Here is a 12,595-nt window from a genome sequence, read left to right as displayed (position 1 = left end):
ATTGGCAGGCAGGTTCTTCACCACTAGCACCACCTGGGAAGCCCTCCAAATCCCATCTATGAACTACATTCAAAAATGAAAGCAGAAAAATCCCCAAGGCCAGCCATGGGCCCCAGACCGTACCCGGTCCCCCTCCCTACCCTACAACAGCAGCACATCAATGTGATTAGAAAGAAGGGATCATGTGATGTGGAGAAAGGGTTGTGACATGGCCAAGACAAAATTACCAAATTCTTTTCTGAAACCAAATTCTTAAGAGTTATTTTTCTATAATTAAAAACATGGATTTCATAGCTCCTCAGTTTTTCTTGAGATGAAAACTATACACCCTATCAGAAAGCATCTAGCAGCCATTTCTTAAAGAGTTTCATTTCTGTGCCCACGACCCAATGCAGTCTCCTCCCATACACATCATTCAACACGGGCCAATTCGGCTCCAGAAGCCCCATGAGAAAACGATGTAACACTTACCTTGGCTTCACATTTCTTGTGACAGGAATACTTGCAGGCTGCAAGACAAGGAAAAAGAAGGTATGCTGAGCAGTTTCTCCATACTTTTTACATTTCCACCTCTAAATCCTTGAGAAAGTCCAGACAGAGGGAGATTGTTTTTCGTTTAGGACACAACACTGAGTTCAACAGAGCGTGGGGTGGATGGACATGGTGTCCAGGAACCCAGCCACCTCTGCAGTGTCAGCAGTGGCCCAGATGGTGCAGGGAACTCTGGAGAGGAGTTATAAACACACTGGCTCTTCCAGGGGTTCAGGCCACCAGATCAGCACCTTGGGAGGAGAAAGGCACAAAAGCTGAGTGGTAGAAAGTACCAGTGTTTGCCTGGAAATTATAGCTTCTCCCTGAAGAAAGGAGAGAAACTTGAAAATGCCCCAGAAGACTAAGGACTGGCGCCTTTAAATTAGTGAGAAATTGGACATTTGCGTTCCACGCTTCTTCCACTTCCGGACGACCTAAGAACTGACTGTCAGAACAAATCCACATCCAAATTCCTGCGGGGGATCCTTCAACCCAGGCCATTGTGAAGACTGAGAGAGGCATGTGCTGGTTCGGAGGCCCCAACAATGCAGAGAGAGCCGGAACCAATGCGGATTTCACAGGCCCGCCCTCCGTGGTCTGCAGCTGTGCCTACAGGACATGAAAGCGTCCCCCCACCAAAGCAGCTCAGGGCACTGGGGCCTGTCTGCCGATGCTCCCATGCAGAGACAGAAGGACAGGGAGACAATGAGGAATGAAGCAACCGCACCAAATAAGTGCAGTGCAGGCACCTCCATGGGCTTCCAGCAGGCATCTATCCGATAAACCCATGGGGTGATTGTGGGATAGGGGACAGGGACCTAGGCTTGGGGGCACAGGACCTGGGGGCTTTCTGGCCCAGCCTGGCTGGGCTGCCCTGGGTGGAACCAGGCCTCTCTCCTCTTCCAGGGTTATGGTGATGCCAAAATGCCATCATTCAAGGGACCCTGCTTTGAAACTGCAAAGCACAGCAGCAATGTGTAGAAGTGTGGGGTCTTGGAAGAACAAAGCCTGAGGTCAGGAGATAGGTCCCAAACTGCGGTCAGCTCTTCAAGGCCCAAAGTTTTCATCCCCTACGTCTGCTGAAAGCCCTAACTCACAGCCCACCTGGGTGAATGAGGGTGAAGCAAGCTAATAAGGAAAAAAAGTCCGTGGCTGGGGATCCCTGGAACTCCAGCAGGAACAGCCAGGGGTATTATCTTTGCAAGATCTAGTTTTTGAGCTCTTTCTATGCATCCAAGGTTTGTGAAATTATTCACAAAGACAAATATTTATTCTACATCTTCTAATGGGTCCACCCAGCAAAGGTGATGAGTGATTTGCTAATCAAGATAGGCTAGCCGTTGGAATAAAGGGGCTTTCACACCCGATTAAAATCTCAGACAGAAGGACAGCCAGGGGCAGAGACCAGCAGGAAGAACAGAGATAGAAATGAAGGCAGTCGAGGGGCCCTCTGGTCTTTAGGGAAGATGAGAATTAGCGGAAATGCAGTGAAGACTTCCCCGGCTCCAGAGGAAGCTCTGTCTGCACACACTGAATGGGGCGGGCCGGACCACTCAGCAGCCAGCACAACCTGCTGTGGCAGTCAGCCCCCGAGACGGCCTCAGGGCTCCTCCTGGAGCCTGTGTCCTCATGCGGTCCCCTCACACAGTGACAGAGCAGATCGTGTGACAAGGAAGGACGGTGGAGGGTGTGGCGAGTGACCTCTGCTCTGAGCTCCTGGACCCCCGCTCTGAGAGGAGCCCCGCCCACGTGTGAAGCACTGAGGCAGCCCTGGGCAGGAGGCCCATGGGAAGAAATTGCGGCCTGCCACCAGCAGCCAGCTGGGAAACCACCTGGGAAGCGGGTCCTCCAGCCCCAGGAGAGCCTTCAGATGATGCAGCCTCCTAAGAGACGCTGAGCCAGCACTGCCCGGCCACGTGACTCCCAAGTTCCTGATCCACAGAAGTAGTCAGAACAGAAGCTACTGCCACAGTAGGTCACTAACTTTGGGAGTAACTGGTTACACAGCAGATCAACAAACCGATTCAACCCAAAAAGGAACTCTGGTGCGTGGAACCATGACAGTGGTGTGAAAAATTCACGGTGGATGCCCCACTGGGCTACAACAAGAGCCTTAGGCCATTACAGGGCAAATCATCACATTCACAAAGGTTAGCTAATCAGACTGAATTGCATAAACCACCCGAGTGCTAAGGCGAGGATCCTGAGAGGTGGACCCACTGTTCCTGGGGTGTAAGCAGCTGACCTTAGTATTATGAACTTTCCACCCAAAAGCCAAGCACCACAGATGGTCCCTCAGATTCAGATTTCAGTTTCCACATATAAGTGATACCACACAGTATTTATCTCTCTCATTTGACTTAGCACACTGCTGATTCACAATGGTGAATGGCAGGATTTCCTTCTTTTTTCTAGCTGAATAGTGTTTTATCACATTTTCTTTATTCAGTCATCCATTGACGGACACGAACATGTCCAAGACATGGATGTTTCCATGTCTTGGCTATTGCAAATAATACTGCAGCCAACATGACATCTATTGAAGATACTGATTTTGTTTCCTTTCACTATATACCCAAAAGTGGAACTCCTGGATCATATGATAACTCTATTTTTCACTTTTTGAGGAAATTACATAGTTTTCCACAATAGCTGAACCAATTTATATTCCCACCAACAGTGTACAAGAGTTCTCCTTTCTACTCTACCCTAACCAAAGCATGTTTTCCCTTGTGTTTTTGATGACAGCCATTCTGACAGGTGTGAGGTCGTATCTCACTGTGGTTTTGATTTGCATTTCCCTCAAGAGAAGGGGGCGACAGAGGATGAGATGGTTGGATGGCATCACTGACTCAACAGGCATGAGTTTGAGCAAACTCCGGGAGATAGTGAAGAACAGGGAAGCCTGGCGTGCTGCAGTCCACAGGGTCGCAAAGAGTCAGACACAACTGAGCAACAACAACAGGATTAGTGACGCTGAGCACCTCTGCATGCATCTATTGGCCACTTTTATGTCTTCTTTGGAAACTAAGAAACTATCATTTGAGTTCTGGTGTAATATCATAAAAGAATATGCTTTCCTTTTCAAATACGTATCTGTATAGAGCTGGATTTTCTTCAAAGATTGCAACCAAAACAACATATTTGGGATGGTTAATTTTATGTGTCAAGTTCACTGAGCCACAAGATGCCCAGATATTTGGTCAAACAGTATTCTGGGTGTGTCTGGGAGGGTGTTTCTGAATGAGAAAAATATTTGAAACTGTAGACTGAGTGAAGCAGACTGTCCTCTCCAGTGTGGTGGGCTTCATCCAATTCACTGAGGGCTTGAATACAATAAATGATGAAGTAAGAAAGAATTGGTTCTCCCTTCCCAACTGTCTCCAAGCTGGCACATCGGTCATCTCTTGCTTCTGGATTAGAACTCAGACAGGAACTACACACTGGCTCTTCTGGATCACAGCTTGCCAACTACAGACAAGACTGAGCCTCTATACCGTATGGGCCAATTATTTGCAGCAAACTTCTTTCTCTATATACATCCTATCGGTTCTGTTTTGCTGAAGAAACTTAACTGATACCATGCTGAAACAGACTGATTGCAGAAGCAGCGAGGGGGATCCAGCCAACTAAGTCACACATAACATGCACTCAATTTACGTGCATAAAATAATGCCATTCTTCTCATTGCATGTAATGAGGAATAAAATAAAGTGATATCAAAGACCCCTTTCTGCCATGGAAAAATAAGTTACTGAAGCAATGAAGAAGAAAAAAATTTATATCCACATATGACATATAGAATGGCTACTTAGAAATCATGACTTCTAAAAAGCTAACCTGTGACAAATTTATATCCACGTATGACATATAGAATGGCTACTTAGAAATCATGACTTCTGAAAAGCTAACCTGTGACAACACTTATAATGTTGCTCGTATGGGCTCAGTCATGTGTGACTCTTTGCTACCCCAGGGGCTGTAGCCCATCAGGTTCCTCCATCCATGGAATTTTCCAAGGCAAGAATACCAGAGTGGGTTGCCATTTCCTACCCCAGGGGATCTTCCCAACCCAGAGATTGAACCTGGGTCTCTTATGTCTCCTGCCCTGGCAGGCTGGTTATGTATGGACAGTACAAACTCTGTAAAATCAGACATGTGCAATGGACAGCTCCACACGGGGGAATTCGGCATAGGGGAGAAACACGGTCACATTCAGTTGCAAAAGGATGAGCCACACCACAAATCATGCTGGGAAAACCAGCTTGCTCATGAAAAATAACCTGAATAACATGAATTCCAGATGAATCAACCATGAAATTGGAACAGAATTGGAAAAGCAGAAATGAATATTAGAATAAAGTATTGTAGAACATCGTTAAGACCCCAGAGAAGGGAAAGCATTCTTAAATAGAAACAAAAACAGAAATGAAATGAAATGAAATGAAATGATGGGTAAATTTGAAGTAGCCAAACCTTAAACCTTTCACATGACAACCACTCCACGAGCAAAATTAGTCAAGCAACTGCTCACAGTGTTTGCAACGTGTAAGTTGGAATGGTAAGAAACTGACATTTCTGTAGGTCAAACTCCATCAAAAATTGGCATAAACTCTACCTAATGATAGAAACATTAATGTTATAATATCTATACTATGATTTCTTAGAAATCAGGAAGAAAAAATAATCTCATTTTTTAAATGAGCCAAGGATTTGAAAGGCCAGTTTACTAAGTAGAACATTACAGGAGCCTCTCTGGTGACGCAGTGGATAGGAATCCAGCTGCCAAGGCAGGGGACATGGGTTCAATCCCTGGTCTGGGAAGATTTCACATGCCAGGGAGCAATTACACAATGACTGAGTTTGTGCTCTAAGGCCCATAAGCCTCAACTAGTGAGCCCACATGCTGTAAGTACTGAAGCCCACACACCTAGAGCCCGTTCTCCACAACAAGAGAAGCCTGGGCACCACGACAAAAAGGAGCCCCCACCCACCACAACTAGAGAAAGCCTGTGCAAAGCAACAAAGACCCAGCGTAGGCAAGAATAAATAGATAAAAGAAGCCGTCTGTCAACGCGAAGGATACAGGTTTGATCCCTGGTCCAGGAACTAAGATCGCACAGGCCGTGGGGCAATGAAGCCTGTGTGCCACAACCATTGAGCTTGTGTTCTAGGCCCCACACGCTGCAACTACTGAGCCCACGTGCTGCAACTACTGAAGCCCCCGTGCCCTAAAGCCCATGCTCTGCAACAAGAGAAGCCACCACGATGAGAAACCCATGCACTGCAACTGGAGAGTAGTAGCCCCTGCTCACCGCAACTATAGAGAAAGCCCACGCACAGGAATGAAAATCCAGTACAGCCAAAAATGAATAAATAATATATAACAGACATCTTTCCAGTATCTTTTTGATGCTCAGCCTCAGTGATAACCAGAGGAACGTAAAAAACACAACAGAGCGAGACACCACTTTTCATCCACTGACTTGCAAAAATGAAAAGCAGAGAAGCATCAAGTGAAAGCCTGAGTTAAGTTCAAGGCCAAGGTCCACAGTCAGCTCCCTAAGGCTCCCTCAGCAGTTCCCATTAGGGGTCTTTCTCTACCCGGAAAGGGGTATGTGGCCAGTGCATATCTCACAAGTTTCTAGGAATTAATGACATACGGAATCCTCACCTCCACAAGCCTGGGGCCTGCACTGCATTCTGTGGTCAAATGGGTTTCCAAAGTCCCGGGCAGGAATCCACTCTTAACAGCAGCAGCAACTGTCCAGAGCCTCTGGCTCTGAAAGGCCCCACATTGTTCCTTGTTGTCTTGGAACTGCTACTCTCCCGAAGTCTCCAGGAGCCTTGGAAATCCAGGCCACTGTTTTAGGCTTGTCATACAACACTGTACACATATTTACCCAGAGAGAGATGAGCCCTGGGTGTCACCTCTGATTCTCTGCCTCTGCCCTCAAGCTCACCCCAACCTGCCCTCAACCCCTGCCCCAGTTTATCCACACCCACAGTCACCAGCGACATGAGACGGGTGACCAGATGCCCACAGCAGAGGGCCCAACGCCACATTCACTGCTTGGTCACCTGCTCTTTCTCCTCACCTTGATGGTCCTAACTGCCACCATGTCCTGGGGTTCTAATTCAGCACCTGGCACAAAGCAAGTGCTAACTTGCTGATCAGCCTATCCAGCCCTAAGCTTTGTCTGTAATCCCCTAGTATACTGCAGACTGTGATAGTCTCACACACAGGGACAGAACTACCTCCCTCCCCAGACTGTAAGCTTCCCACCGACAGGACCCCCCCGCTCAGACTCTGAGCTCCCCACTGACAGGACTCCCCCTCAGACTCTGAGCTCCTCACAAACAGGTCACAGCTTTCTCATATTTTTATTCCAGCAGGCAGTTAATATGTGTTCAGTTAACCACAGGGGAAAGTCATTATCAAATATTCCTTACAAAACCCCCCTCCATCCCATTTTCACTCTGTCCTCTTTTTGCTCCCTTTCCCAACCTTCGTTTCCTTCAGGTTCCTCCCTACAAGTTGTCTCTTTTGCAGCATTTCTTTTTTTTCCATTCCAGTCTCCTCTCTCCTATTCCATTACTAAATTCAGGCAAACCATCGCTCCCAATGCCGTCACTTCTGTCTGATCTGACACTGCATTCTCTCTGAATCCATCTCCTCCATGGGGCCAAGTTCTGCAGAACTTACAACATTCAACACCCAGGAAAAGACTCACCCATTCAGGACTAGAACTTCATGATCAACCATGCCAGTGCCCTCAAGTATGGGTTTGTAGAAGGATTGTCAGTGGAAGCTGGGCCACTTAACGCACCCAAGAGACCTCAGTGGAGCAGTGAGAATAGGCTACCTGTTCAAAGCCCTGGCAGGGAGGGAGGGCAGAGTAGGAACCGCTTCAGTGGGTTCCTGAGCGGCGGGAAGCAAACCACAACCAGACACTTAACCCCATCGCTCAGCAGCCATCTGTGTGGCTTTGCCTGTAGTTACAGTTTGAGAAATAGGGGTTAAAGAGCCTCTATGTACAAACAACAGCTTCTTAAAAATGCAATTTTTCTTCTAAGTTAGCCACATAAAAATAAACTGTGGCAAATAGGCTAAAATGTGAAAATAAGTGACTTGAAGGACAAGAACAAGCTAGAAAAAGAATAGTAAAATATTAGCCAAAGTCACAGAATACACACCGAACCCTTCTCCATCATCACCACCAGCTGCAATGTGACACCATAACCAACAGGAATAACACCTAACACTACCAGACACTTCCTTGAGCCAATCAGTGTTCTCTGTGTTCCTCATGCATTTAATCTGTTCCTCACAATGACTCTAAAACAAAACTCAAGCACAGAGAGGCAGGGCAGGAATCCGAGCAGCCTGTCGCCAGAGTCCATGCTTCCCTACTGCTCCAGAAACAAGTCAAAGGAAGGGCCCCTCCAGTAAGACCTCACACAACTTGTGCGTGATCACTAAGAGAAGACATGTAATGTCTACAGGCAGCACATACACACTGGCTCAATGTGCAAATGTATACAACATACATCTAAATTATTAGGAGGGAAAACTACTAAATTCTCTGAGTTTTTTATGATATCTATATAGCTTACTGACAAAAGGAAGAGATCCTAGAGATTAACGACTCAACAGGCAAATTGTAAAGGTTACAAGTTAAGGCCAGGAAAGGCCACAACTTCTTCTGCAGGAGCCAACCACTGACTCTGCCAGGCGCCGTCTACACTCCCAGTGACTTTGCCAGGCTCCCAACCCAGCAGCACCCCCACATCTTGCCCCTGCCCGTCCAGAGGGATGCAGTGCGGAAGGGGAAAAAGCCCAGCCTTCAGATGCGGACAAAAAGCACAGCTAAGAAGAAGATGGCCACACAGCAACAACACATATAAACACCCAGCTCTCACATTTCTATCCCTTTGGTCACTGCCCATAGGCATCTTTTCCCTTGACAGTGTCAGGAGCTATGTTGCTGATGATGGCATTTTTGAGAAGCAGACTGTCACAATCACAATTCTTGGATCTCCCACACACATCAATTTAATTTAAGAAGATAATGTCTAAAAGACTCCTGGCACATAGAGTCCTTTCCTTTTCAAAAAAAAAGTAGCTATTGTTTATCAACACAATTATTACAGTTAGGTTCAGAAATATGATAATCTATTGAGTATTCTCATAGGTGTTTACATTCCACCATATGCCAGTGCCAGTGCCAAGTTGCTGCAGTTGTATCTGATTCTTTGTGACACTATGGACTGTAGCCCCGCCAGGCTCCTCTGTCCATTGGATTCTCCAGGAAAGAATACTGGAGTGGATTGCCATGCCCTGTTCCAGAGGATATTCTTAACCCAGGGATTGAATATGCGTCTCTTATGTCTCCTGCATTGGCAGGCAGGTTCTTTACCACTAGCACCACTTGGGAAGCCTGTCCCCACCATATGAGGGCGTTCTATAACACCTTTTTCTGGAGAGAAGTCAGCAGATACCTCACGAACAATGATACAGGCAAGTCCCCAGCCCCTCAATGCCTGAGGGCTGACATTCACCACATTATGAACACACCCCGTGCTGGATCCAGAAATAGGGCATGATGCCTCCATGGGCACCTGTCACTGTGGCCTCCTTCCATGCCACCCACTGCCTGTCCTGCCACTCATGTGGGACCCCAGGTGTGCAGGCATCCCTGATGTGAGTGGGCCTCTTTCCGCCAGGACCTGGGCCTTGGCCTTCAGGAGGACCTGCTCCTGTTTACTTCTCCCAATAGCACAGCCTCCAGTGCCCATAGCCAGGTAGCTGATTCCTTTGGCCAAGGATGTGGATTCCCTGAGCTGTACATGCCCCCAAGGTGGCCTCTGCCAGCCCACTGCTCCAGGCCACATGCTTCAGGGTGACAAGTGCCACCATCCGGCCACGAGGGATAGATCCAGGGCCTCTCAGGGAGAGTCCATACACTTCCCTCAGCTGGAAGGCTCAGAACGGAGGAGTGTGGCCTTAAGACAAAACAAGGAGGCCAGGTGAGAATGGGGACTGTGGCATGTCTGCTGGGGTGTGCACACAGGGAAAGGGAACATGAGTGCAGAGTGGCCCCAGGACCTGTGCCCAACTCCAGATCTCTCTTACTGCCTCCAAACCAGGCAAAGCATCCCAGCCAAGTGGTGGGGTGACAGCGTGTGCCCCCTGGTTTCCCCACATGTGAACACAGTAGCAGTGTTCCTGTGGGGAAATGACCCGTGGAGATGAACCCCCTGAGGCAGAGGTCACCTATGGGACAGTCACTGGTGAAGGATTTTCTTCAAGGAAAAAAGACCTACGTGGGTCAAAAAAATGATTTCCACAGGGCAAGACTATGAGATAAAACAGACCCACAGCACAGATTTTTAGAACAGAGAAGCACAAGCCAGACAAACCATGATTTAGCACTGCACAAGGCCAGCCTGCTGCCACCCTTCTGCCCTCCCACTCTTCTGTGTTGGGCCTGCACAGGGTCCTTGGGGCCGAGTTGGCCTTGGGCAACGCCGCACCCAGTGGGATCCTGAGATCTCACTGCCTCCCCCATAGAATTCTAGAGGGTGCACAACCACGTGCACACACAACCACGTGCACACACAACCACATGCCACCCACACGACTCTGCCAGGCCTCTCCTTGACATCTCACACATCACAGACTACAAATGCCATAAGACAGATCATTAAGAACCAAAGAATATTCTGGGCCCCTTCCTGGCCCCTACAAGCCTGCGAAGCTGTAGGACAGGGAAGGAGGTGTGAGCCTGGAATGTGTGCTCTCATGCCAAGCCCTGGATGGTACTGGGGGCTGTCAGCATCCTTGAGCTCTGGCCTGATGGGAAAGCCTGGCTGCTGGGCACCATTGTCTCCAATCTGGTCAGATCTCATTGTTTCCATTTACTTTGAAGAGACTAACTATATCTTATAGGTGGTTAAGGCAGAAGTACTGAGAGTTTTAAAAGGATGTTTGGGATAGCTCCTTAGTCAACTCAGGCCTCAGCGGTACAGAGATGAGAAGGAAACTGACTCTCCAAAGAGCCAATCTGTTTGGCGCCACCAGGCCATCATTAACTGTATGTGGGAAACAGAGCCCTTGGGCCTATGGAGCTAAACCACCTTGGTCTGTGTTCATGACCTGCACATGTGGACAGCAGCCAGCTAACGTCCCCCGTGTCACCCACATGGGAATCACCCCGGCACATTCAGGTGGGGTCATCGAGGAAAAATCATTATCACAGCAGCTGCAAAGCAAAGTGCCAGAAAGTGAGCTCAGCATCTCACACCCATCCCAGTCAGGCCTTGCACCAGCCATCCAGAGAACAATGTTGTAACCCATATCAGGGACTCAGAGAGGAGACTTTGATCCTAACAGACTCAGAGCACCAGCCCGCGCTCTTGGCCCAGCCCTGTCTTGGCCATGCCCTTCTCTGCATTTCCATGTGTGTGTGTATGTTCCTGTGAGCATGTGTGCGTGTGCATGCATGTGTGTGTGTGTGTGTGTGCGTGCACACCCATGCAGGCCTGCTGATGTGGGGACAGGGCCTGTGCCAAGAGGCCTGGTGCTGGATCCATGTCCCATGAGCACCCCCACAGGTGACTCCTCAGCCCCCAGGGCCCGGCTCACCCTTTCTAGGTGGAGAGGAACCTTCAGGCCCTGTGAGACAGGCTGCATCCAAGGACACGGTGAGAGCGCCATGCACTCTGAGAAGCAGGTGCTTCAACTTTGAAACAGAGATCCATGTGGGGTGAGGGAGGGAGGGGACTTGTGGCACCTGCAGGGGGCCACAGAGCGGGGAAGGAGAGGCGGGAGCTGGCTCCGAGGCACCGTCAGCACTGACAGTGGAGGGGCGCTTCAGAAAAGGGAACACACCTGCCTCCCGCCCCCTCGAAGGTTCCACTACAGTGTGGCCATCATGCATCTTTCCTTGAGGCCGCCTAACCCCAAAGCAGCCCTCAGGGACCATGTGCTGGGAAGTCCACTGGGAGGATGTGGAGCCTAGAGGCAACCCTATGCCTCTATGGAACTATTCTATGGAGAAAATCCCAAACCCATCAGTGATAACAAGCCCAGAGCAGCCCAAAGCCTTCTCCCAGGTAACCCCAACTGTCTCTGCTCTGTGACACAGAACTATGATCCCAGGGTTCAAGGGAAACAAGACAAGTCCTCCTCACATGCCCGTTATACAGATTTACTGCCATGAAAACACAAAAAATAGCAAGTTGCATTGATTACCTGGGGTTTAAACACTAAATACTGAAGCTGGTGGCTCTGTTTACGGACTGGCGCAATGCCTGACAAGAGGCTAAAAGGACAGTAACGCAATGAACCGTCACTCAAAAGAACAGAAAAATTTCATTTGTAAACTCTGGTAAGAGACCAGAAAACAAAAGGGGATGACTCAAGCTACTGACACTACAGGTCAGAAGGAAAATAAGTCATGAGCCACTCACGGCTGCCCCCCTTCCATAAGACTAACTTTGCTCTTTCTGGAAAAATTTCTCATGAGCATATATCTGTATAAATACATTCCGTCCCAGCCCAGAAAGGGTGAGGGGAAACTCAGGTTAAGATGGGGAATTCCATGATTCAACTTTGGAAACTCCCGAAAGAAGGTTTCATTTTGGGTTTTTGTTTGTTTGCTTTGCTTCAGTTTAATCGGTATGAGAAGAATCAACGCAGACTCACCTCGGCACGAAATCCCTCGACCTTCAATAATCTGTTTGCAAACCCCACAGACTCTGGCTTTTTTAAAGGCCTTGTTCTTAAAACTGTGCAGACTCGCAGTTACTTCTTCTGGCTGAAAAAGTAAAGGGAGAAAGTGTCAGCGCTTCCATTGATAGTCCACTTGTTCTTCCTTTTCCCTTTCAAGAGATAATAAATCCAACCAAGTTGGTGAAGAGCTGAAACAGGAACTTGACCAGGCAAACAGAGCAGAACAAGACAGCACCTTGCCAAGGCTGGGATCCCGGGAGCCTGGGATACCCCATCGGCATGCTTAGTGCCAGAGCCCTGGTGATGGCCCACACACGCCCAGCTCAT

The 12,595-nt window shown here is 48.5% G+C and overlaps 1 protein-coding gene across 7 annotated transcripts in view; it reads right to left on the bottom strand.

The window, feature by feature from the left end:
* Positions 1–12,595, bottom strand: part of TNS3 (tensin 3) — a 223,622-nt gene that overhangs the window by 166,727 nt on the left and 44,300 nt on the right. For all 7 annotated transcript variants that reach the window (XM_055421063.2, XM_055421067.2, XM_055421065.2 and 4 more), the window contains exons 2-3: positions 12,242–12,353; positions 472–509 (exon numbers count right to left, since the gene is read on the bottom strand). Coding sequence is in view for 3 of the 7 variants with exons in the window: in XM_055421058.2 (XP_055277033.2) it covers positions 472–509; positions 12,242–12,353 (150 nt within the window). In the remaining 4 variants the exon portion in view is untranslated. The remainder of the gene's footprint in view (positions 1–471; positions 510–12,241; positions 12,354–12,595) is intronic.

The sequence above is a fragment of the Moschus berezovskii genome, chromosome 3 (genome assembly GCF_049115385.1).
Source record: "Moschus berezovskii isolate FMDL1 chromosome 3, NW_MosBer_1.0, whole genome shotgun sequence".
NCBI classification, from domain to species: domain Eukaryota; kingdom Metazoa; phylum Chordata; class Mammalia; order Artiodactyla; family Moschidae; genus Moschus; species Moschus berezovskii.
This window is presented reverse-complemented; position numbering and strand designations above follow the sequence as displayed.